Raw genomic sequence first — 24,058 nt, 5'->3', positions numbered from 1 at the left:
TCTGGGCTGTCGCTTGGCAACTCGCAGCTTCAGCTCCCTCCATAAGTTTTCAATGGGATTAAGGTCTGGTGACTGGCTAGGCCACTCCATGACCCTAATGTGCTTCTTCCTGAGCCACTCCTTTGTTGCCTTGGCTGTATGTTTTGGGTCATTGTCGTGCTGGAAGACCCAGCCACGACCCATTTTTAAGGCCCTGGCGGAGGGAAGGAGGTTGTCACTCAGAATTGTACGGTACATGGCCCCATCCATTCTCCCATTGATGCGGTGAAGTAGTCCTGTGCCCTTAGCAGAGAAACACCCCCAAAACATAACATTTCCACCTCCATGCTTGACAGTGGGGACGGTGTTCTTTGGGTCATAGGCAGCATTTCTCTTCCTCCAAACACGGCGAGTTGAGTTCATGCCAAAGAGCTCAATTTTTGTCTCATCTGACCACAGCACCTTCTCCCAATCACTCTCGGCATCATCCAGGTGTTCACTGGCAAACTTCAGACGGGCCGTCACATGTGCCTTCCGGAGCAGGGGACCTTGCGGGCACTGCAGGATTGCAATCCGTTATGTCGTAATGTGTTACCAATGGTTTTCGTGGTGACAGTGGTCCCAGCTGACTTGAGATCATTGACAAGTTCCCCCCTTGTAGTTGTAGGCTGATTTCTAACCTTCCTCATGATCAAGGATACCCCACGAGGTGAGATTTTGCGTGGAGCCCCAGATCTTTGTCGATTGACAGTCATTTTGTACTTCTTCCATTTTCTTACTATGGCACCAACAGTTGTCTCCTTCTCGCCCAGCGTCTTACTGATGGTTTTGTAGCCCATTCCAGCCTTGTGCAGGTGTATGATCTTGTCCCTGACATCCTTAGACAGCTCCTTGCTCTTGGCCATTTTGTAGAGGTTAGAGTCTGACTGATTCACTGAGTCTGTGGACAGATGTCTTTCATACAGGTGACCATTGCCGACAGCTGTCTGTCATGCAGGTAACGAGTTGATTTGGAGCATCTACCTGGTCTGTAGGGGCCAGATCTCTTACTGGTTGTTGGGGGATCAAATACTTATTTCCCTCTGCAGAATGCAAATAAATTCATATACTTTCCACAATGTGATTTTCCGGATTTAATTTGTGATGTGCTATCTCTCACTGTTACCAATAACCTACCCTTCAATTATGGGCTGCTCATGTCTTTGTCAGTGGGCACACTTACAAAATCAGCAAGGGATCAAATACTTATTTCCCCCACTGTATGCACATTAACATAGTATTCTACAAGTTACCTAGACTCTGCCATATGCTCCCCCACCTGTGAAATATGTACTATGTGTGACAAAACAGTGGGTTTCTGAGCCTGAAAACTGTATTATTTCACGAAGTGTATTTCTCCTAATTGGTCAGCAGATGGCGCTTGTTTTGAGTTAAAGCAGTTGCAGAAAAAGACTCTCTTCCAGTTTCAGCTTATGGAAAGGCAATCTGCAGTACCACTGGGCAGCTACTTTCAAAATTGATGCCCTGGGCTCCGATTGGCCTTGGACTTCAAATCTAGCTTGAAGGTACTGGATGTTCCCTAGTCTTAGCCAGGGAGTGGAAAGAGAAATCTCTTTACTGAGGCTCTGTGAGCAGTTATATTTATAACCTGTGAGCAGCTACATTTCCTGACCTCTCCGGGTACTACAACCAAGTAGTAAACAAATGTTTACATAGTTTTATAATTGATTCATATTCAGTTACCTGTTATTGCTTGCTGATTTATTTATTTTATTTATTTATTAACATTTGTATCCCACATTGCCCCACCTATTTGTAGGCTCAATGTGGCTTATATAGTACCGGAGATGCGTTTGCAGACTCCAGTACCGGAGATGCGTTTGCAGACTCCGGTGAGAACAAATACAAAGTGATGTAGTGGTAAGATAAAGTTCATGAGGCATAGCCACATTAGGGAAACATACAACGGAAGAGTGAGTTTTGTCCATTACGTACTTTAGTTTTGTTGTGTTGCAGGGATTATTTATTTATTGCATTTGTATCCCACATTTTCCCACCTAGGCATCTAAGTTGGATCGGTAGGGTATGCCTTTTTGAAATGGTTGGTTTTTAGTGATTTCCGTAAGTTTAGGTGGTTGTACGTCATTTTCAAGGCTTTTGGTAATGCGTTCCACAGTTGTGCTTATATAGGAAAAGTTGGATGCGTAAGTCGATTTGTATTTAAGTCCTTTACAGCTTAGGTAGTGATCGTGTTGATTCTGATGTTTCTAGTTGGTAGGTTGATCAAGTCTATCATGTATCCTGGGGCTTCACCATAGATAATTTGTGGACCAGGGTGCAGATTTTGAAAGCAATGCATTCTTTGATTGGGAGCAAATGTAGTTTTTCTCGGAGGGGTTTTGAACTTTCAAATCGCATTTTTTCAAATATAAGCCTAGCTGCCGTGTTTTGAACGGTCTGGAGTTTCTTTAAGGTTTGCTCTTTGCATCTTGCATAAATTCCATTGCAGTAGTCTACGTGGCTTAGCACCATTGATTGTATCAAGTTGCGAAATGTTTCCCTCGGGAAGAATTGTTTCAAGCGTTTGAGTTTCCACATTGAGTAGAACATTTTCTCTGTTGTGAATGCCACTTGGTTCTCTAGTGTTAAGTTGCGGTCTATTGTAACGCCGAGGATTTTCAGGCTGTCTGATATAGGAAGGGTGTAGTCAGGAGTGTTGATACTTGTGGGGTTGTCCGCACTGTGTTAGGATGAGAGGATGAGGCAATGGGTTTTTTCTTTACTGAGTTTTAATTGAAATGCATTTGCCCACGAGTCCATGATGTTCAGGCTGAGCTTGATTTTGTTGGTGATTTCTGTCAGTATGGTATTGTATGGAATGTATATTATAACATCGTCTGCATATATGGAAGGGTTCGCCTTGGTTGGATAAGGTCTTGGCTAGTGGGGTCATTATTAGGTTGAAGAGTATCGGTGATAGCGGTGATCCTTGCGGTACTCCACAGTCTGCTTTCCACGGTGGTGATATGTTTGAGCTTGATTTTACTTGGTATGTTCTTGTGGTTAGGAAGCCCTTGATCCAGCAAAGTATGTTTCCACCAATCCCAAATTTTATCTAGTAATCTCAGTAATATATTATGTCGAATGCACTGGACCTATCGAATTGGAGGAGAAGGATGTTTTTGCCTATTGCTATTTCCTGTTTGAATTTGATTTCACCTTTTTCTGTTCACTGTTCAAGTTCTGTGACAATAAACCTTATTTAGTTTATTGACTCTGCTGTCCAGGACCGACTAAGAATCCTGGTTCATATTTTGGGTCTGTGGGTGCTTTCTAGGAAGTATGGGACCCCTGGAGTGTGACCCCCAGTGTCCAAAAAGTCACCGGGAATAACCTGAGAGTGGAAGACTAGCCCAGAGGCAAGCGGGACCCAATCAGTGGGTGGAAGGTGCTAGTATAGAGTATGAGCCCAAGTGCAGGTGAGGCTGTGCCAATGCTGGGCAGACCCTTCAGGTGGCTGCAGGGTAACCCCAGGCGGGTGCTAGGCATTTCGTGACAGTAAGATATGCACATATTTACAAAATAGCACTTAGGAAGGAAGTTATCAACATCGGCTACCGTTAAGACGTGATATTTTAATTGTTAACCCCAGTTATTAGTAGCTAGGTCTCGGTGCATAAAATGGGACCTGTGCTAAAATAGCACGAGTTACTGGTAAAATAACACATTTTGATAGCCCACATTGATAATGACAACTCTTAGATGGATATTAATTTGAATATGGATCAGTTTATAGCAGTGAATATGGAACAGATTAAAACTTAATACTGATAAAACAAAGATTTTATGGTTTGGCCTAAAGAGAGATGTTATTCCAGCTTCTATGCAATTGTTTGATGGTACGAGATTTAAAATTGAAACTGTTCCCAGAGTTTGGGGAGTTTTATTGGATTCCGCTTTGAAGCACAACTTAATATAGTGGTTCAAAAGATGTTTTGTAAACTAAGACAATTATGAGTGGTTAGTGCAGTAAACTTTGACCTGGGAAACTGAGTTCAATTCCCACTGCAGCTCCTTGTGACTCTGGGCAAGTCACTTAACCCTCCATTGCCCCAGGTACAAAATAAGTACCTGAATATATGTAAACCGCTTTGAAGGTAGTTGCAAAAACCTCAGAAAGGTGGCATATCAAGTGCCATTAACAAGATTCTATGCACAATCTCAAAGAGTAGCAACATTCCATGTAGAACCCCAAAGAATAGCAAGATTCTGGAATCCCAAGGAGTGGAAGAGTAGCCTAGTGGGTAGTGCACTGGACTTTGATCCTGGGGAACTGAGTTCGATTCCCACTGCAGCTCCTTGTGACTCTGGGCAAGTCACTTAACCCTCCATTGCCCCTGGTATAAAATAAGTACCTGAATATATGTAAACCGCTTTGAATGTAGCTGCAAAAACCTCAGAAAGGCAGTATATCAAGTCCCATTTCCCTTTCCCAATATGAGATTCTAGATGGAATGTTGCTACTATTGAGATTCTGTTATTACATTTGAGATTCTACATAGAATGTTGCTATTCCACTAGCAACAGAGGAGTGGCCTAGTGGTTAGAATGGTGGACTTTGGTCCTGGGGAACTGAGGAACTGAGTTCGATTCCCACTTCAGGCACAGGCAGCTCCTTGTGACTCTGGGCAAGTCACTTAACCCTCAATTGCCCCATGTAAGCCGCATTGTACCTGCCCATGAGTGAGAAAGCACGGGGTACAAATGTAATAATAATAATAAAATAAGTACCTGAATATATTTAAACCGCTTTGAATGTAGCTGCAAAAAACTCAGAAAGGCGGTATATCAAGTCACATTTCCCTTCTCCCCCTTATTTTTAATCAACAATATTTTAGGTTGTTAGCTCAGTCCTCTTTGGATTATTGTAACTTTGTATACTGGTTTACCTGTGAAACTTATAAGGAAATTATGTTTGATCGGAAATCAAGATCTGATCATGTTATGCCTTTGTTTTTAGATCTACACTGGCTGTCAGTGGATTTGCGTATTAAATTTAAGCTATGTTGTTTACCGGGATGGGTGTGGAAGTTAAACGATGAGTTAAGTTTTTTACATTTGTACCCCGCGCTTTCCCACTCATGGCTCTCAATGCGGCTTACATGGGGCAATGGAGAGTTAAGTGACTTGCCCAGAGTCACAAGGAGCTGCCTGTGCCTGAAGTGGGAATCGAACTCAGTTCCTCAGTTCCCCAGGACCAAAGTCCACCACCTAACCACTAGGCCACTCCTCCACTGTTGCTACTATTTGAGATTCTACATGGAATGTTGCTATTCCAACATTCCATGTAGAAGTCGGCCCTTGCAGGTCACCAATGTGGCCGCGCAGGCTTCTGCTTCTGTGAGTCTGATGTCCTGCACGTACGTGCAGGACGTCAGACTCACAGAAACAGAAGCCTGCGCAGCCTTCTACGTGGAATGTTGCTAGTGGAATAGCAACATTCCATGTAGAATCTCAAATAGTATCTATTTCATTTTTGTTACATTTGTACCCTGCGCTTTCCCACTCATGGCAGGCTCAATGCGGCTTACATGGGGACAATGGAGGGTTAAGTGACTTGCCCAGAGTCACAAGGAGCTGCCTGTGCCTGAAGTGGGAATCAAACTCAGTTCCTCAGTTCCACAGGACCAAAGTCCACCACCCTAACCACTAGGCCACTCCTCCACTGTTGCTACTATTTGAGATTCTACATGGAAGGTTGCTATTCCAACATTCCATGTAGAAGTCGGCCCTTGCAGATCACCAATGTGGCCGCGCAGGCTTCTGAGAGTCTGACGTCCTGCAGGACGTCAAACTCACAGAAACAGAAGCCTGCGCAGTCTTCTACATGGAATGTTGCTAGTGGAATAGCAACATTCCATGTAGAATCTCCAATAGTAGCAACATTCCATGTAGAATCTCCAATAGTATCTATTTTATTTTTATTACATTTGTACCCTGCGCTTTCCCACTCATGGCAGGCTCAATGCGGCTTACATGGGGCAATGGAGGGTTAAGTGACTTGCCCGAGTCACAAGGAGCTGCCTGTGCCTGAAGTGGGAATTGAACTCAGTTCCCCAGGACCAGAGTCCACCACCCTAACCACTAGGCCATATAAAGGACCATATCCAGATATCAGTGTTGAATTTCCATCTACAGTGTGGTTATCAGCACATACCCAAATACCAGAGAAATTCAGATCAGTGCTTGGATTACAGTCCGACTGCAACCAAATATGCGACCAAAATTTTCCAGTTGGTTTCGGCCGAAACCGAAACTGCCCCTCAACAGCCCCCACTCTCCCCCCCCCAACCCCGGTGGTGCCTCTCCACCTGCAATCACTCTGCCACCCACCCCCCATCCCGACTCACCTCCTGTAGGCCCCCAGGACTACCTTAAGCCTTGGTGGTCTGGTGGCCTCTTCAGGGGCAGTAACAAGTCCCACTCAATCCTGCCTGGTGCAGCTCCAAATCATCAACCTTGAAAACCATTTCCAGTCCTGGTAGATCTCTTACATCTTTTTCCTTGAAGACCGAAGCAAAGAATGTGTTCAATCTCTCCGCTATAGCATTGTCCTCCCTGAGTGCCCCTTTTGCTCCTTTATGATCTAACGGTCCCCATGGATTCCCTCCAGACTTTCTCCTTCTGATGTACCTGAAAAAAGTGTTACTATGAATTTTTGTCTTCATGGCAAGTTTTTATTCATATTCTCTTTTAGCCTTCTTTATCAGTGGTTTGCATCCAGCTTGACACTGCTTACGTTGTTTCTTATACTCTTCATTCGGATCCTTTTTCCATTCTTTGAAGGATGCTCTTTTGGCTCTAATAGCCTCTTTCTCTTCACTTTTAACCAAGCTGGCTGTCGTTTGCTCTTCTTTTCACCTTTGTTAATAATATGTAGAATACATCTGGTCTGGGCTTCCACAAAGTATTTTTAAACAATGTCCTTGCCAGATTTAAAGTCCTAACCTTTGTGGCTGAAAGTTTCAACTTCTTTTTAACCATTTTCCTCATTTTATCATAGTCACCCTTCCAAAACTAGAATGCTGCTACAGTAGATTTCTTTTATGACTTCCCTCCAGTTAGCGCAAATTAATTCTTTCCTTCGGGCTGTACCGGAAATGGTTTTCAAGGGTGACGATGCGGAGGAACTGAAAGAAGTCTCGGTGAACCCAGAAGACAAATTAAACAGAGGGATAAACCACCTGGACTGGATGGCATACACCCCAGGGTACTGAAAGAACTCAAACATGAAATGGCTGATCTCTTGTTGGTGATCTATAACCTGTCGTTAAATAATCTGTAGAACCTGAAGAATGGAGGGTGGCCAATGTAATGCCAATTTTTAAAAAAGGAATCTAGGAGTGATCCGGGAAATTACAGATCAGTAAGCCTGACTTCAGTGCCAGGGGAAAATAATGGAAACTATTATAAATAGAATAAAATTACAACACACAAAGACAAACATGGTTTAATGGAACAAAGTCAGCATGGGTTCAGCCAATGGAAGTCTTGCCTCACCAATAAGCTTCATTTCTTTGAAGGTGTAAACAGTGTATCTGGATTTTCAGAATGCTTTTGACAAAGTTCCTCATGTCCTTCTGTGGATTAGGAATTGGTTATTGGACAGGAATAATAGGGTAGGGTTATAAGGCCATCTTTCTCAATGGAGGATGGTGAATAGTGGAGTGCCGCAGTGATCTGTACTGAGACCGGTGCTATTTAACATATTTATAAACTGTGACAAAATAGTGGGTTTTAAGCCTGTAAACTGTATTATTTCTTGAAGTGTATTTCTCTAGTTTGGCCAGCAGGTGGTGCATGTTTACATTTAAAGCTGTTACAGAGAAATGACTATTCTTTCTTTAGTCTAAACACAGATAGGAAGTAAGATACAGTATATTTTTGAAAACTTGTTGTTCTGGGCTCTGATTGGTCCAGGAGTTCAATTCATCTAGGATGTACTGGCTTTGGGTTTGAAAGAGTGAAAAATCAATTCACTTTTACCCTTTGTACACCACTCAGGATTTCGTAGACCTCAATCATATCTCCCCTCAGCCGTCTCTTTTCCAAGCTGAAGAGCCCTAACCTCTTTAGCCTTTCCTCATATGAGAGGAGTTCCATCCCCTTTAACATTTTGGTCTCTCTTCTTTGAACCTTTTCTAATTCCGCTGTATCTTTTTTGAGATACGACGACCAGAACTGAATGCAGTACTGAAGATGAGGTCGCACCATAGAGCCATACAGAGGCATTATAGTATTTTCGGTCTTATTCACCATCCCATTGCCAGAGATTCAGCATTTCATTACATTTTCAACTGCCTCTAAATAAATGAACTGTGTCCTAGAGGCTTTATTCAAGACATCTCTCTCCCCTTCAATCTGTTCAAAATTCTGCTGTACGACTAATATTCCGCCAATGTCGTTATGCTCATATTAGACCTCTCCTCAAGTCACTTCACTGGCTTCCTATCCGTTTCCATATACAGTTCAAACTCCTCTTACTGACTTACAAATGCATTCACTCTGTAGCTCCTCAATACCTCTCCACTCTCATCTCTCCCTACACTCATCTCTGGGAACTCCGCTCACTGGGCAAATCTCTCTTATCTGCACCCTTCTCCTCCACCGCTAATTCCAGACTCCATTCCTTCTATCTTGCTGCACCGTATGCCTTGAATAAACTTCCTGAGCCGGTACGCCATGCCTCATCTCTGGCCATCTTCAAATCTAGGCTAAAAACCCACCTCTTCGATGCTGCTTTTCACTCCTAAACCTAAACTTTCAACTGTCCCCTATCCCTGATATGTCCTGTCTGTCCTAACCCTTATCCCTTACTTGTCATGTCTGTCTGTTATAATTAGATTATAAGCTCTGTTGAGCAGGGACTCTCTCTCCATGTTCAAGTGTGAAGCGCTGCGTACGTCCGGTAGCGCTATAGAAATGATAAGTAGTAGAAGTAGGTAGGAAAGAGAATCTCCCCAGGTAAAGCTTCTTTGGGAATTTTGCATCTTGGCACACGATATTATCAGCCCGTACTGCAAAACATGATGAAAATGAAAGCTTTCGGAGGAAAAAAAAATTAGTTAATGCTTACATCATAACCACTTAGCTACAAGATTAAAGCTTCACATATTGCTATTACCAGGAACTAGGTATGAAGCTGAAATACAGAACCCAAGAGGTTAACCATTTCACTAACATGTAGCACTACACGATTTATCTGTGTTCCTGGGGAACATTTCCTGAAACGGCTTATTCTTTTCCAGTAGTGCTTCATAGCTCTGCAGGGACTGCTAGAAAGATCTGTATCATGGTGTGTGACACTAGAACATATGCACTGCAGCGAAGAAAACAATCCTGGTTATTTTATCTTCAAGTCTCTGGCCAGAATGGCTACTTAGGAACACAATTCTTACCCTCGGCTACAAGGAATAAAAAAACATCTGCTTTACCTTTGGCGTTTTCAAATGTGATTTTTATTCCTTGACCGTCTTGGTGTAAAGATGTGATGGGACCGCCCCCAGAGTGCATTTTATTTTCAAAGTACAGTTCCAGGAACTCATTGCCGATCTCGCCACCAGAAACTGTGACAAGAACCGTGTGCGTCTCCTGGCGGGGACAGCTTTCGGTCAATGATACATCTTCTGAACGTGCTGAGAAAGAAAATCAGAAGTAAATCCTTTGGTTTAAAAACATGCATTAAGTTTCTGGGAATTATCCAAAAGCGAAATCACATATAACAAATGCAGCGTAGCTGGAGTATAATGTGTAACCTAATACAAAATGGGACTGCTCCAGTCGATTTGATATATCGGTGCAATACTCAATAAATGGGAGTAGAGAAAAAGCCCTCAGAAACCTCCAGTGTAATGCTGGTGGTTTAGTGCGAGGTTATATGAAATTATTGCAATATAACTCAGGCAACGGTTCTATCATAGGGCAAAAAACTCTCTACTTCCCGGGCTGTTATTTAAGTCTCAAGTTCTACACAAAATATAAAGGCAATAAAGTAGCACTTAGCTTGTGTTACAGATCGGCACTCTTCTATGAACCGTTCGACGGGGACCGCCGTTTCACCTAGAAATATGGCTTCGTCAGGACGGAGTGCTTTCTGTGATGTTGAGTCAAAAATCTGAAACAAACAGGTTATATGTTAGTTGCCATTCACTGTGCAGAGAAACCTTGTTGAAAACACCTCTAAGGGAGTCATCCCATGGAAAAACATACTTAAGCTGGAGGCATAAATTTAAAATGGCGCCTCAGCGTTCACGTAGAGACAACTGTCAAATATACTTGCGTAAGAATGACGTGGTTCAACTTTTATTGATGCGTTTCACGTCATTCTTACGCAAGTATATTGACAGTTGTCTCTACGTGAACGCTGAGGCGCCATTTTAAATTTATGCCTCCAGCTTAAGTATGTTTTTCCATGGGATGACTCCCTTAGAGGTGTTTTCAACAAGGTTTCTCTGCACAGTGAATGGCAACTAACATATAACCTGTTTGTTTCAGATTTTTGACTCAACATCACAGAAAGCACTCCGTTCCTGACGAAGCCATATTTTAGGTGAAACGGCGGTCCCCGTCGAACGGTTCATAGAAGAGTGCCGATCTGTAACACAAGCTAAGTGCTACTTTATTGCCTTTATATTTTGTGTAGAACTTGAGACTTAAATAACAGCCCGGGAAGTAGAGAGTTTTTTGCCCTATGATAGAACCGTTGCCTGAGTTATATTGCAATAATTTCATATAACCTCGCACTAAACCACCAGCATTACACTGGAGGTTTCTGAGGGCTTTTTCTCTACTCCCATTTATTGAGTATTGCACCGATATATCAAATCGACTGGAGCAGTCCCATTTTGTATTAAATTATCCAAAAGCACTTGAGTTCTCCTCACCAGCTCCTGTCTCAGTGGTATTCACTCCCAATCCTTGAGATCCACTAACAGGCCAGATTGTCAGGATATCCCTAATGAATACATGACAGAGATTTACATGTAACGGGGAAGTAGGCATGCAAAGCTATCTCTCATACATGGATCGTTTAGGATGTCCTGAAAACCTTACATATTTGCACCCCTCCCCCCCAAGGACTGGGAGTGAATATCAGGGGCCTAGCTAGTCTGACCAGCTTGCTTTCTCTGACAATGTCAAAGACCCCCAAGGCTCAGGGGTATGCTTCGTTAGCTGTGTGCTGAAGAGTCGCAAGGCGTCTTTTGATGTTGAAGGGAGGGATGTATTGTATTTTATGTTCTTAGACCCCCAGCTGACCTTTGGCTCTCTATTTACTTCTCTGTGCTTAGGTGGGGGGGGGGGGCTTTATGGCATGTCTTAAATAACAGTCTGGTTTGTAAATGGCTGTTATAGTGAAGGTGACTTTAAGCACTTTGCACATGTAATAAAAGAAGTTTATGTTTTTAGTTCAAAAACTTTTTATTGGTGACTTACATTTACACATAAGGGGTGTATCTGAGGTTCAGCGGTAGGGGGAGCAGGGGCTAGAGTGGGGGGGCACATTATAGCCCCCCCCCCCTGCCGTCAACCCCCCCCCCCCCCCCGTCACCTATCCCCACCGAGGTCCGCCTCCTGCCTGCCAGTGCCTTTTTCTTCAGCTGGCGGGGGACCCCCAACTCCTGCCAGCCCAGCCGAGGTCTTGTTTAAGTTTTCTTCCTCGTGCTTTGCTGTTAAAAGCTGCATCCCTTCCCTTCCAGTTTCGGACGGAGTCTGACGTCGGCTGGGGTCCCCCGCCAGCTGAAGTAAAAGGCACCGGCAGGCAGGAGGAAGCGGACCTCGGCGGGGGTAGGTGACAGCGGGGGAGGGTTGACGGCGGTAGGGGGGTCCAGGGCGAAATCTGCGGGGGCCCAGGCCCCCGTGGCCCCACGCAGATATGCCCGTGACACATACTGTTGATAGTACATTCAAAATTCTCGTTTATACAAATGCAGCAGTAATAGGATTCGAAACCATGTAAGATACAAATTGCGCCACCAAACGTTTCAGAAATTATCTCCCTTCCTTCCCAACCACTCAGTCCTCCGTTCCCCAACCAAAAAACAGTGAGGAGATAAGTCCAACAATTATTAACCATAAAAAATGCTAATGCAGCGCGTCTAAACTGCATACCTATCCCTGTCTCAGCCCACCCCTCCCTACCAACTCCCTTAGTCAAACAAGCAACAATAAAACACACACACAAAAAAACAACCACCACCATTCGCCACCCTTGAAGGGGCTAAACAGTGTAACCCACTGTGATACATCTTAACTGGGGGGGGGAGGGGGGACTGCCTGGGACTCTTATGGCCTTCCCTATGAGAAACTATTGAAGTTTATGTTATTTAAAAAAAAAATTCTCTCTCACAACATCTATAATTCTGTGTGGTGTACAACATTACACAAATAATAAATCATACACATGAACAAAAAAAACCCATAAAACTCTTATCTTCATTACTGAATTATAATTACACTTCAAACTATTTTTAAACATCTCACAAAAAAATAACTAATTTAAAAGCTTTAACAGAAGGATAGGCCCTTCAGTTGTTTCCTAATATAAAGGATTGATACTTCTCTACTCCAATGGCAAAATTCCACAAAACTGAACCCATGACCCCCAAAACTGCCGATCAATAGGTCTTAAGTCTGATTGATGGAAAGAAGGAAGACTTAGCAACAACTTAGCCAAACGCAAAGGTTTGTACCATCTTCCCAATGTACTGGATTGCCCTGCTTGATTTATATTAATAGGTTTAGCAGCATCATTTTATCAGTACATATCTCCTTTTAGGCTACCCTCCTGCCTCTTGGTAGGCCATTCCAGAGCTATACTGTAAAAAGATGTTCTATCCTACCTGTGCTGTACTGCCTCCCATCCCCCCTCTGTCTTTCCTGTACCTGGCTGCTAGTCACTGCTGGTAGCCATAGACAGGAATGCAGACATCCCTGGCTTTTGTTACTATGGCAGCCCAGTATCTGGAATACACATCTTTTCTTCAGTTACAAGATGGCAAGGTCAAATGTACCAATAGGGTGTTGGCAGGACACCTATGCTACCTTCCATTGGTGTAGGAGGGGGGAGAGGTGACGACATCACTTTTTCTATAAGAACTAGCCGTTAAGCCCGTAAAAACGGGCGAGATTTCCAGCTACCCTCCTCGCCGCCGCTCCCTCCCCCCTCCATGCCGGGCCCCCTGCACTGACCTGACAGCTCCTCTCACCTCCATGTGAAAGCGCTGTAGGCAGCAGCAGATCGCTCTGCTGTTGCCTGCAGCGCTTCCACACGGAGGTGAGAGGCGCTGTCAGGTCAGTGCAGGGGGCCCAATGCGGAGGAGGGTGGGAGCGGCAGCGGGGATGGGGGGGGGGAAGGGTGGAGGTTGGTGCGCACGATGTTCGTTTCCAGGCGGCAGCGTCCGACGGTGACTCCGACTCCGTTTCCCTCTCTGTTCCGCCCTCTGACGTCATCACGTCTTGACGCGAGGGCGGGACAGAGAGGGAAGTCTCTACTGCGCATTTGCAGGTGAGTCGGTCACTTGCCGTTTATATGTTTGATACCTGCACACAAAGAAATCTTCAGAATTAGCCATATTTTGCAGGAGACTTTTCTCTGTCCTGATTCAGGGCATCCTTGCTAATTGGCTATTCTCCAGGAAATATATTTTCCCTTCTTTATTTCTGCATTGCTTCTGGTTAAGAACTATTTCTTTATAACAGAAAACTATCCTCTCCTTTCTTTATATTTTATCTCACTTCAGAACCACTGATATATTTCCTGCTTGAACCCCTGATATATTTTCTGCTATTTCTCTCTCTCTCTCTCTCTCTCTCTCTCTCTCTCCATACTTTCAGATAACATGTGACCCCTCTCTCTCTCTCTCTCTAAGAAAGCCTGGTCTCAGGAAACACCTGTGATCTCTCTGTTTCTCTCTCTCTCTCCATACTTCCAGATAACATGTGCTGATCTCTCTCTCTCTCTCTCTCATTTTCCTTGTTCTCCTTACAATTGTTCCTTATCAAATTAGTCTGATTGCTTATTATTATTACCTAAGCTATTGATATTAGATTCTGTACATGTGATGATATTTTTCTAACTGAGATTCTGTACATGTGATATTTTCCCAAGACTTTCAAACTGATATCTGAAGCTGTGCTGGTAAGAACAAAAAAACACTTCTAACTCTCTTCCTTTAAACTTATTCTATGATATTTTTCTTTATTTTGGTACAAAGTGAATAGCATAAACGCAGCCAGTACAATACCAACAGCCCTATTAAAAATAATTCCCTTAAATCGGGAAGCGGAGGGGGAATAAATGTGTAAACAACTGGAAAATGGGAAGCATACCACATTTTTGTACTATATAAGCCCCTGTGGAAATGTTGCTTGGAAAGTTGTACATGTACCTACTGCTGTTTGGACTACAGTTGATGGTTAGTTCTAAGAAAAAATAAATATACAAAAAAAATAATAATAAATTCCCTTATCCCCATGTTTTTCATGACACCTGTATAACAGTTACTCCGTTTTCTTGCTGGGTACCATAGACCATTGGTCTGACCCAGTATGGCACTATCCACACTCCAATCCTTTCCCCACATCTTTTACTATTGTCCCACTCTATATAACTGTGCCATCTCTGTGATACACGTACCTTACTTTGTATTATCTTTGTGATACATTGTACCATACTTTGTAAGCCGCACTGAACCTGCTATCAAGCGGGAAAGAGCGGGGTATAAATGCTACAAATAAATAAATAATAATACCAAAGACTTGTAACCCACACTAGGCTTTCAGTTCAGAGAGGTTTACAAAGTAAGATTCTGGTCACAGACTCACAGAAGCAGAAGCCTGCGCGGCGGCCACATTGGTGATCTGCAAGGGCCGACTTCTACATGGAATGTTGGAATAGCAACATTCCATGTAGAATCTCAACTAGTAGCAACAGTGGAGGAGTGGCCTAGTGGTTAGGGTGGTGGACTTTGGTCCTGGGGAACTGAGTTCGATTCCCACTTCAGGCACAGGCAGCTCCTTGTGACTCTGGGCAAGTCACTTAACCCTCCATTGCCCTATGTAAGCCGCATTGAGCCTGCCATGAGTGGGAAAGCGCAGGGTACAAATGTAACAAAATAAAATAGATACTATTGGAGATTCTACATGGAATGTTGCCACTATTGGAGATTCTACATGGAATGTTGCTATTCCACTAGCAACATTCCATGTAGAAGCGTGCGCGGCCACATTGGTGATCTGCAAGGGCCGACTTCTACATGGAATGTTGCTAGTGGAATAAACATTCCATGTAGAATCTCAAACAGTAGCAACAGTGGAGGAGTGGCCTAGTGGTTAGGGTGCTGGACTTTGGTCCTGGGGAACTGAGGAACTGAGTTCGATTCCCACTTCAGGCACAGGCAGCTCCTTGTGACTCTGGGCAAGTCACTTAACCCTCCATTGCCCCATGTAAGCCGCATTGAGCCTGCCATGAGTGGGAAAGCGCAGGGTACAAATGTAACAAAAATAAAATAGCTACTATTGGAGATTCTACATGGAATGTTGCTATTCCACTAGCAACATTCAATGTAGAAGCCTGCGCAGCCACACTGGTGATCTGCAAGGGATGACTTCTACATGGAATGTTGGAATAGCAACATTCCATGTAGAATCTCAAATAGTAGCAACAGTGGAGGAGTGGCCTAGTGGTTAGGGTGGTGGACTTTGGTCCTGGGGAACTGAGGAACTGAGTTCGATTCCCACTTCAGGCACAGGCAGCTCCTTGTGACTCTGGGCAAGTCACTTAACCCTCCATTGCCCCATGTAAGCCGCATTGAGCCTGCCATGAGTGGGGAAAGCGCGGGTACAAATGTAACAAAATAAAAAAATAAAATGTATTAACAAAGTCTATAATGTTTAAGGTTTGGAAGGGGATTTGATCAGGTTTCAAAGAACTTGGGAGACGATGCATGGGTTCTGATTAACGATATTTTATGTCAGTGTTCTGCGAGTTAGCAGTGTTACGACTGATAATTGACAAGTTCTTTATAATGTAAAAACTCGATTGAATGAGGGCAAGGACTACTGAAGGTATGATGGTTTGATCTGTAATCACACGTCCTGTCAGTTTAATGATTCTTTCACATTATTGTTTGTGCTTTACAAACTTTCCATAAAAAGATTTTTAAAACTTTAAAATAACATGCTGAAACCATATAACGTGTATATGTCCCTTCCTTCCCCCCACCATCCAACCCAATCCACCCCCCCCCCCCCACTACTTCTAAACCCAATGACTCAGTATGCCTGGGTTGCCCACATTCTACAAAACTTGGAAATGTATCCAGGGACTAGGCTAAGAGTACAAGCCCGACCCCTCCCTCTCCCTACTCCTCATCCATAAACATGTACTTTTCCCCATCCATACCATCCTTAACATGCATCTTATTGCTTGTATGTTGGGTAAATAGAGCATGTTGAGTTGTTTACCATTGATTTTGTCAATAAATATATTTAAAAAAAAAAAACTTTAAAATAATTTTAAAGTAAATGTATTGCAAGCTTTTATCCTAACTCTCAGGTTCTATCAGATTCATCTTCTTAAAACTGCTTCTCTCACATTCCTGAAAAAAAAAATCTCAAATTCCAAAATAAATAAATGCCCTGGGCCTGCAAGAATTTTGACAAGGATTGAACATGTAAACAAAGATCATCCTAGATCTTGCTTCTATCACTAATTCTTAATAACATGAGAGATTACCAGCTTGATTCACCCACAGTTGGCTCAGTCCCCCCTCGCCCCCCCCCCAATTGCTGGAGTCGGAGGCTAGAGCAGCCTGCTCGCTTCCCAGAAAGCAGAGACAGAGCAAGTGAAACTTCATTTTGGCAGGGCTTGAACATTCCTGCTAGCAAAGGTATGAATGGGGGAGGCTCAGCAACAGCTGCATTGAGGGGGGTGGGAACTAAGAGGAAACACTTGCCCCCCCTCCCCCCCCCCGCAGATCCTATTCTAAGATAGAAAAGGAATTTCAGACATCCCGACTTGGATGCCTAAATTGTGATTTGAACATCCTTTCTAAAATGCCACTCCACATATTTAAATTCAAAATCTGTATTTACTTTTTCATGGTTTTTTTTTGCAAAATATTTTTTACATTTCTTAAGTTTATTATTATTACATTTGTCCTTTCCTAACAACATTTTCTATCAGACAAAAAAAAACTAGCAAATTTCTCACCTTTGCCAAATCTTCTAAATCAAACATCCTAATTTAGCTACTCTAGTAAATTCTCAAAAAAGTATTGGATTGCATGCCCAACAATCAATGTTATGCTTTTACATTTGATATACAAATTCAAAACCCTATCCCCCTTCCCCCTCTTGTCTGCTGCTACCACTAGAATACCAGGAACTTAATTATGCAAGTTAATAACTTTGAAAAGAGAAGGCTTCCTGTTTCTAGTTCTATTTTCCTTTGTCAGAAAAATACTTGGATAAAAGAGAAATTTTCCTTCACTAGTGTGTATGCGGTACAAGGCCTACTTCAGATCTGTTTCACTTCTAATCTAATCCAAGATTTGTATACCACAGTAATCCCAGTTTGAGGCAGTGGCGTACCGGGGGGGTGGGGCTGTGGGGTGCCGCGCGCCTGTCTGCTCCGCTCGTTCCGTGCTCCCTCTGCCCCGGAACAGGTTACTTCCTGTTCCGGGGCAGAGGGAGCACGGAACGAGCGAAGCAGACAGGCGCGCGGCACCCCCCACCCCCCCCAAAGCAGGTAAAAATGCACCCGGGGGGGGGTGTCCTTTCGCCAGGGGGGGTGGGGTCGCGCCGCACCCCGGGGGGGGGGGGCACATCGGCGATCCACCCCAGGTGTCAGCCACCCTAGGAACGCCACTGGTTTGAGGTTCAAGGCGATTCATATCATAAAGACTCAAAGAAATAAAATGAGAAATTACATAAATTCAACAATAAAAAAATCCTACAATTCATCAAACAAAAAAAGTTTTTTTCCTACGTAATTTCATGTGAATTTACTTCTAATCAGATATACAAGGGAAGTTCATTCCAGATGGCAACAGCCCATGAAGGAAACATAGCATAAAACTGGCGTTTCAAATGTACGTCATTCAATGCTGGAAATTTCAATAAAAGGCTGTCGCATACCAGAAAATTAAAAAAAGGAACATGAAAAGAAATGAATAAGCAATTCTGAGGTGCTACCATACAAAACATGAAAAATCATGCAGACAACTTTAAAAAAATAATATACGCTGTCAAAAGAAGCCAATTAAGTCTCTTCACATACTGAGAAATGCTTTCATATTTTTTTCCCAACAAAAAACTAATCGCACCACCGTATTTTGTATCAATTGCAGTTTGTACAATAGAACTTTTACCTGGAGTATGGTGGTCAAAGGTTGCTGATGACACCTAGATAAAGAATAGAAAGAATGCACTAAGCGTTTGCTAAAATACACTTTGCAGGTTAGGATTATTTCTTTTTATGTCAGTACTATGTATAATTATTATTACTATCAGCATTTGTATAGCGCTACCAGATGCACGCAGCGCTGAACACCTGACACAAAGAGACAGTCCCTGCTCAAAAGAGCTTACAATCTAAATAACACAGACAGACAAGACAGTTACGGGTGAGGGAGAAATGGGAGCTAAAAAGCAGCAGTGAAAAGGTGGGTTTTCAGCATAGATTTGAAAACAGGTAGAGATGGAGCTAGACCTATAGGTCCAGGAAGTCTATTCCAGGCATAAGGTGCCGCGAGGGAAAAGGAACGAAGTCTGGAGTTAGCAGTGGAGGAGAAGGGGGACGACAAGAGAGATTTGTCCAGTGAGCGGAGTTCACGGGGAAGAATGTAGGGAGAGATGAGAGTGGAGAGGTAATGGGGGGCTGCAGAGTGGATGCATTTAAAGGTCAGTACGAGAAGTTTAAACTGAATGCGGAAGCGGACAGGGAGCCAGTGAAGTGACTTGAGGAGTGGGCTAGTGTGGGCTAGTGTGGGTGTGGGTATAATCCTGTCCGTTAAAGCTTCATGAGGTGAAGTCACATGCCAATCATCTAGGGGCCCTTTTACTAAGCCGCATAGGCGCCAACGTGCACCTACGCACGCCAATTCGGAGCTACCGCCCAGCTACCGTGTGGCCCAGGCAGTCATTTCATTTTTTTATGCGTGTCCACAACGCATGCCGGAAAATATATTTTAGTTTCCAGTGCACGGGGCTAACCAGGTGGTAATCGGCTTTGTATGTGCGCAGACTGCTCGGTTAACGCGTGAGACCTTACCACTAAGTCAACGGGTGGCGGTAAGGTCTCAGGCCCAATTTTTATTTTGCCACACGTCAAATTTTTGGCCAAAACAAAGAGGCCTTTTTGCAGGCACGTGGACCTGCGTACGTCCAATACACGCGCCTACAACAGCGCAGGCCATTTTTCGGCGCACCTTAGTAAAAGGATCCCCAAGTTACATACATCTCCTTCAGGAAGCTGCTGCTATGACTATATGACCCTCAGACCTGTGAGGGTTGGTGGGGGTTTTTTTGGAGGACTGCATTTAAGAACTGATCACATCAACAGAGGATGGTTCTTCACTTCCCCTTCCCAATATACTCTCTTACACCCACCATCTTCTTTTTCTTCTTTCACCCTCCCTCCCTTCCATGCCCCCAGTCCTTCCGCATTCCCACTATCCCCATTATTCTCTTTCTACTCCTCCATACACTTCTCTTCCTTTACCTCAGTACCACCTTCTGCTTCCTAACTCTTCACTGCATCCTCTTTCTTTCTTCCTCCCTCCTAAGATCTCTTTCCTCCAATTGTAGGTGCTCTGCGTACCCCACCCCCATGACTGTACCAGCACCTATGGGTGTCTCTAGCATTTAGCACACGCTTATTTTTAATACACGCTAAGGGGCCCTTTTACAAAGGCGCGTAGACGCTTATGCGCATCCAATGCGCGTCAAATTGGAACTGCCGCCCGGCTACCGTGTGCCCCTGGCGGTGATTCCATTTTTGACGCGCGCCCAAAGCATGCGGTAGACAATATTTTCTATTTTCTACCGCGTGGCGTTCACCTGGCGGCAATCGGCAGTTTACGCGCGCTGGCTGCTTACTGCCAGGTTAGCGTGCGAGACCTTACCGCTAAGTCAATGGGTGGCGGAAAGCTCTCAGCCCGAAAATAGACGCACGCTGGTTTTAAATTTTGCCGCACGTCCATTTTCCGACACAAATAAAAATGCCTTTTTTTTCTAGGCGCGCTGAGCAAATGGACCTGCGTGTGTCCAAAACACATGCCTACACCAGCGCAGGCCACTTTTAGACGCACCTTAGGAAAAGGGCCCCTAAAAGCGCTAGCACGCCTTTGTAAAAGGACCCCTTGTGGTTGTCTGAAGCATTACAGCACAGGAACAAGTGGAAGAAGGAGCAGCCCATGCATGCGTGGGTAGCTGGTAACAGAGGAAGAGCAAGAAGTGGTGATGGTGGGCAAATGGGTCCTGGGATATTGCCAGTGCTTCCAAAGGTAGATACAGATTGTGTGGCACAAGAGATTCTGCAGCCTTTCCTGCAGTAATGAAATTACAAGAAAGCACCCCTGATCTCAACTACAGTTCAATCTGTACTTACATTTTCTGGAACCACGTCATCTTTGGGCTCGTCGGGCAATTTCACTTCTAACTCTAATGTGCCTTTATCCGACAAAGGGAGCTTGTGGATGCTTTTGTTCAGCACTTTGTTTCTTACTAAAACACAACAAGAAAACTTGTATTAATAAACCTCTTGCAGGGAGGTATACAGCATACATTGTACACTTTACTTATACAAGTAAACATATTACACACCTGGGTGGCAACTAGCAGGAAGGGAAGGAAAAGACAAAAAAAAAAGACTACTTATTACTACTACTACTACTATTTAGCATTTCTATAGCGCTACAAGGCGTACGTAGCGCTGCACAAACATAGAAGAAAGACAGTCCCTGCTCAAAGAGCTATGTAATAAAAGTAAGCCAAGTATAGGACAATCAAGCCATTGTGACATCACTGATGAGGTTGGCTCTTATTGGTGGCCTCAGGCATTATGACATCACAATATTAGCTCTGGTTACAAGAGACTACTACTACTACTACTTATCACTTCTATAGCGCTGCAAGGCATACGCAGCGCTGTACACCATACATGAAAAGACAGTCCCTGCTCAAAGAGCTTACAATCTAATAGACAAAAAATAAATAAAGTAAAGTATAGAATAAAGTAAAGAATAACTTAAAACACAAGGAAGAGAGAGAAAATAATGCAAACACATTTATTTCTTTGGACTTGCAGCCTCTTAGATCATTTACATACATAGAATAAACAGAAAATAAACCAGTCTACATCGAGGAGCAGAAAGAAGATATCCAAAAGAAAAAAAATTCCAGGAAATAAACCGAATATAATTCGGTACAATCAGATCCACAAACTTCAGGCCTAAGTTCCCTCCTTTTCTCTCATTAAAAGAAAAGATTCTAGTTGAGCAGAATCATAAAAATATATTTCTTAGCTTGATATGTAATAAGGCAAGACAGGGGAGGAGAAGGAAAGATGCACCCACAGCAATAACACGATCCCTAAAACTAAGACATTGTTTCCTACACAAAAGCCTTTTGTTCACCAGATTATTCATCGTCCAAGATCAAGGCAGCGGAAAAGTGCGAACCACAGCCCCAGCAATATTTTGCCCAACACAGCGTTAACAATTAGAGAGCTTGGGGGTGGAGACAGAGCTGGGGCTGGTTTTCCATTATTTGGCCCCTCCAACCAAAAAGAGATGCCACTATCCCTGGATCACAGTACACCACTGTGGCCATATGTTTGCATTAGTTTTGTTCTTAGTTTTGACATTAACCTCAAAAATATGCTTCCTCTTAGCGGCCAGACTTCATATCCCTCGGTCCCCACACAGATCGAACTAATCTTCTAACCACCCATACAAAGATGCCACGTTATTCAGTTCCAGGCTGGTCATTTTGGACAGTCCTGGATTTCTGACCCCCCCCCCCCCCCCCCATCAGGTACATTATGAGACTTGTAGCACCGATTTCAATGGGCTGGATCAGGCACTACAAATCCCACACTGCTTTGGGATATAAGTTCAAACTCAGGGCTGGTCAAAAAAAAAATCTCCAGCCTGGAACTGAGTAACTTAGGTAAGTATTGCCATACCGGGATAGACCAAAGGTCCATCAAGCCCAGCATCCTGTTTCCAACAGTTGCCAATCTAGGTCCCAAATACCTGGCAAGATCCCCCCAAAAAAGTACAAAACATTTTATACTGCTTCTCCCAGAAATATTTTCCCCCAAGCCAGTGGCTTACCAAGGAGGGGGGGCGGGTCTGCCACTGGGGGGGGGGGGGGGTGCTGCGCGCCGGTCAGCGTCATTGGTTTCCATGCTCCCTCTGCCCGGAACAGGAAGTAACCTGTTCAGGGGCAGAGGGCGCATGGAAACCAAGACGCTGATCGGCGCGCGGCACCCTCCCTCCCCCCTCCCTCCCCCCCCCCCCAGCGGCATACATCTGGGGGGGTCTTTCGGGGGCGGTGGGGGTCACGCTGCACGGGGGGCGGGGCACATCGGCGATCCACCCCAGGTGTCAGCGCCACTCGATACGCCACTGCCCCAAGCCCAATTTAATAATGGTCTATGGACTTTTCCTTTAGGAAGCCGTCCAAACCTTTTTTTAAACTCTGCTAAGCTAACTGCCTTTACCACATTTTCTAGCAGCGAATTCCAGAGTTGAAGACAAAGTTTCTCCGATTCGTTTTAAATGTACTACTTTGTAGCTTCATCGCATGCCCCCTAATCCTAGTATTTTTGCTTCACTTGGCAGCTCTGCCCATCCTACCATAACGCAAATACCAAGTTTGGTACCGGTGTTAGGCGTAGTATAATAACCCTCATACCCCCACTTTTAAGAGGTGAATACAAAACTATCAGTGTGCATTCGCCGTCTGCTCGGTCCCGATTTCATCTGGCAACATTTTGCAGTGAACGAAAGTTTGTGGTTAGCGGCCTCCTTACCTTCCTCTGCACCGAAACAGATCAGGGCGTGCTGGGCTGTTAACTCCGCGATCACACAGTCTCCTCCGCCGGATTTCTTGGGGCTCTGGAAGTAACAGAGGAGTTTGTTCTTCAGCCCCTTGGGGATGGGGTCGCCCCAGTCCCCCCTGACCAGGAGCGGGTACGGGTAGTTGCCATCTCCCATCGCTTCCACTGCTCCGGCTCTCGGATCCCCCTCCTCCTCCTCCTCTTCGCCACCTCCTCCGCTTTCACTTTCGCTTTCGTTTCCGCTCGATGACTTCAGAGTAATCTCGGGACTTTTCCTGACGACACTCTGCTTTAGGCGAGAAACAAGATGAGCTTCACAGCAAAAAATAGATCAGTAGGTTTTGTTAACGCGCTATACATAGTTCCCCTGATTCCACCCAAGCATGCCTGAAGATTCTTTTTCCCCTCTCTCTGATGTCAGGAACAAAAATACATTATTATAATAATACTTAACACTTTCAAATTAAATCCGAAATAGAAAATCAAATAGATGAGTTTCGGAAATAATGTCTGTCTGAATGTTTTCATAAACATTTAAATACTAGGTCGGTTGTCACCTCTTTTTTTTTTAAGACGTTTTTATTCAGCTGTACAACCAAAGCTTCTCAACCCCAGTCCTCAAGACCCGCCCAGTCAGTCAGGTTTTAAAGATACCCACAATCAGTGCGTTTTTACTAACGAAAAAGGTGCCGGTACTCAAATGCTAGGCCACCCTTCAGGGGTGAGGTGATGATCACTGAGGGACCCGCCCCACAATGCCCAGGCCCCCTGCAACCAGTCACAGAATCTATGACAAGGCGGAATTGGTGTGTAGAGCCTGAGCTGGGTTCCATGGGTCAATTTTAGCAGACAATGGAAAAGGTGCCGGTACTCAGTACCCCGCAAGTACCCCCTCAAAAAAAAAGCCCTGCCCACATGAATATGTGCCAGTTAAATTTGCATGCACTAACT

At 44.2% G+C, this 24,058-nt stretch overlaps 1 protein-coding gene across 1 annotated transcript in view; it reads right to left on the bottom strand.

Annotated features, from left to right (window-relative positions):
• Positions 1-23,355, bottom strand: part of PARP14 (poly(ADP-ribose) polymerase family member 14) — a 133,875-nt gene extending 110,520 nt beyond the window's left edge. The window contains 4 exon segments of the mRNA XM_030210876.1: positions 9,474-9,674; positions 18,411-18,444; positions 20,651-20,766; positions 23,081-23,355. Of these exon segments, the coding sequence (XP_030066736.1) occupies positions 9,474-9,674; positions 18,411-18,444; positions 20,651-20,766; positions 23,081-23,264 (535 nt within the window). The 5' untranslated portion in view covers positions 23,265-23,355.
• Between the last annotated feature and the right edge of the window lie 703 nt (positions 23,356-24,058).

Source organism: Microcaecilia unicolor, chromosome 7, assembly GCF_901765095.1.
Source record: "Microcaecilia unicolor chromosome 7, aMicUni1.1, whole genome shotgun sequence".
Classification (NCBI taxonomy): domain Eukaryota; kingdom Metazoa; phylum Chordata; class Amphibia; order Gymnophiona; family Siphonopidae; genus Microcaecilia; species Microcaecilia unicolor.
The sequence above is the reverse complement of the archived record's forward strand: the minus strand, read 5'-3'. Positions and strand labels throughout refer to the sequence as shown.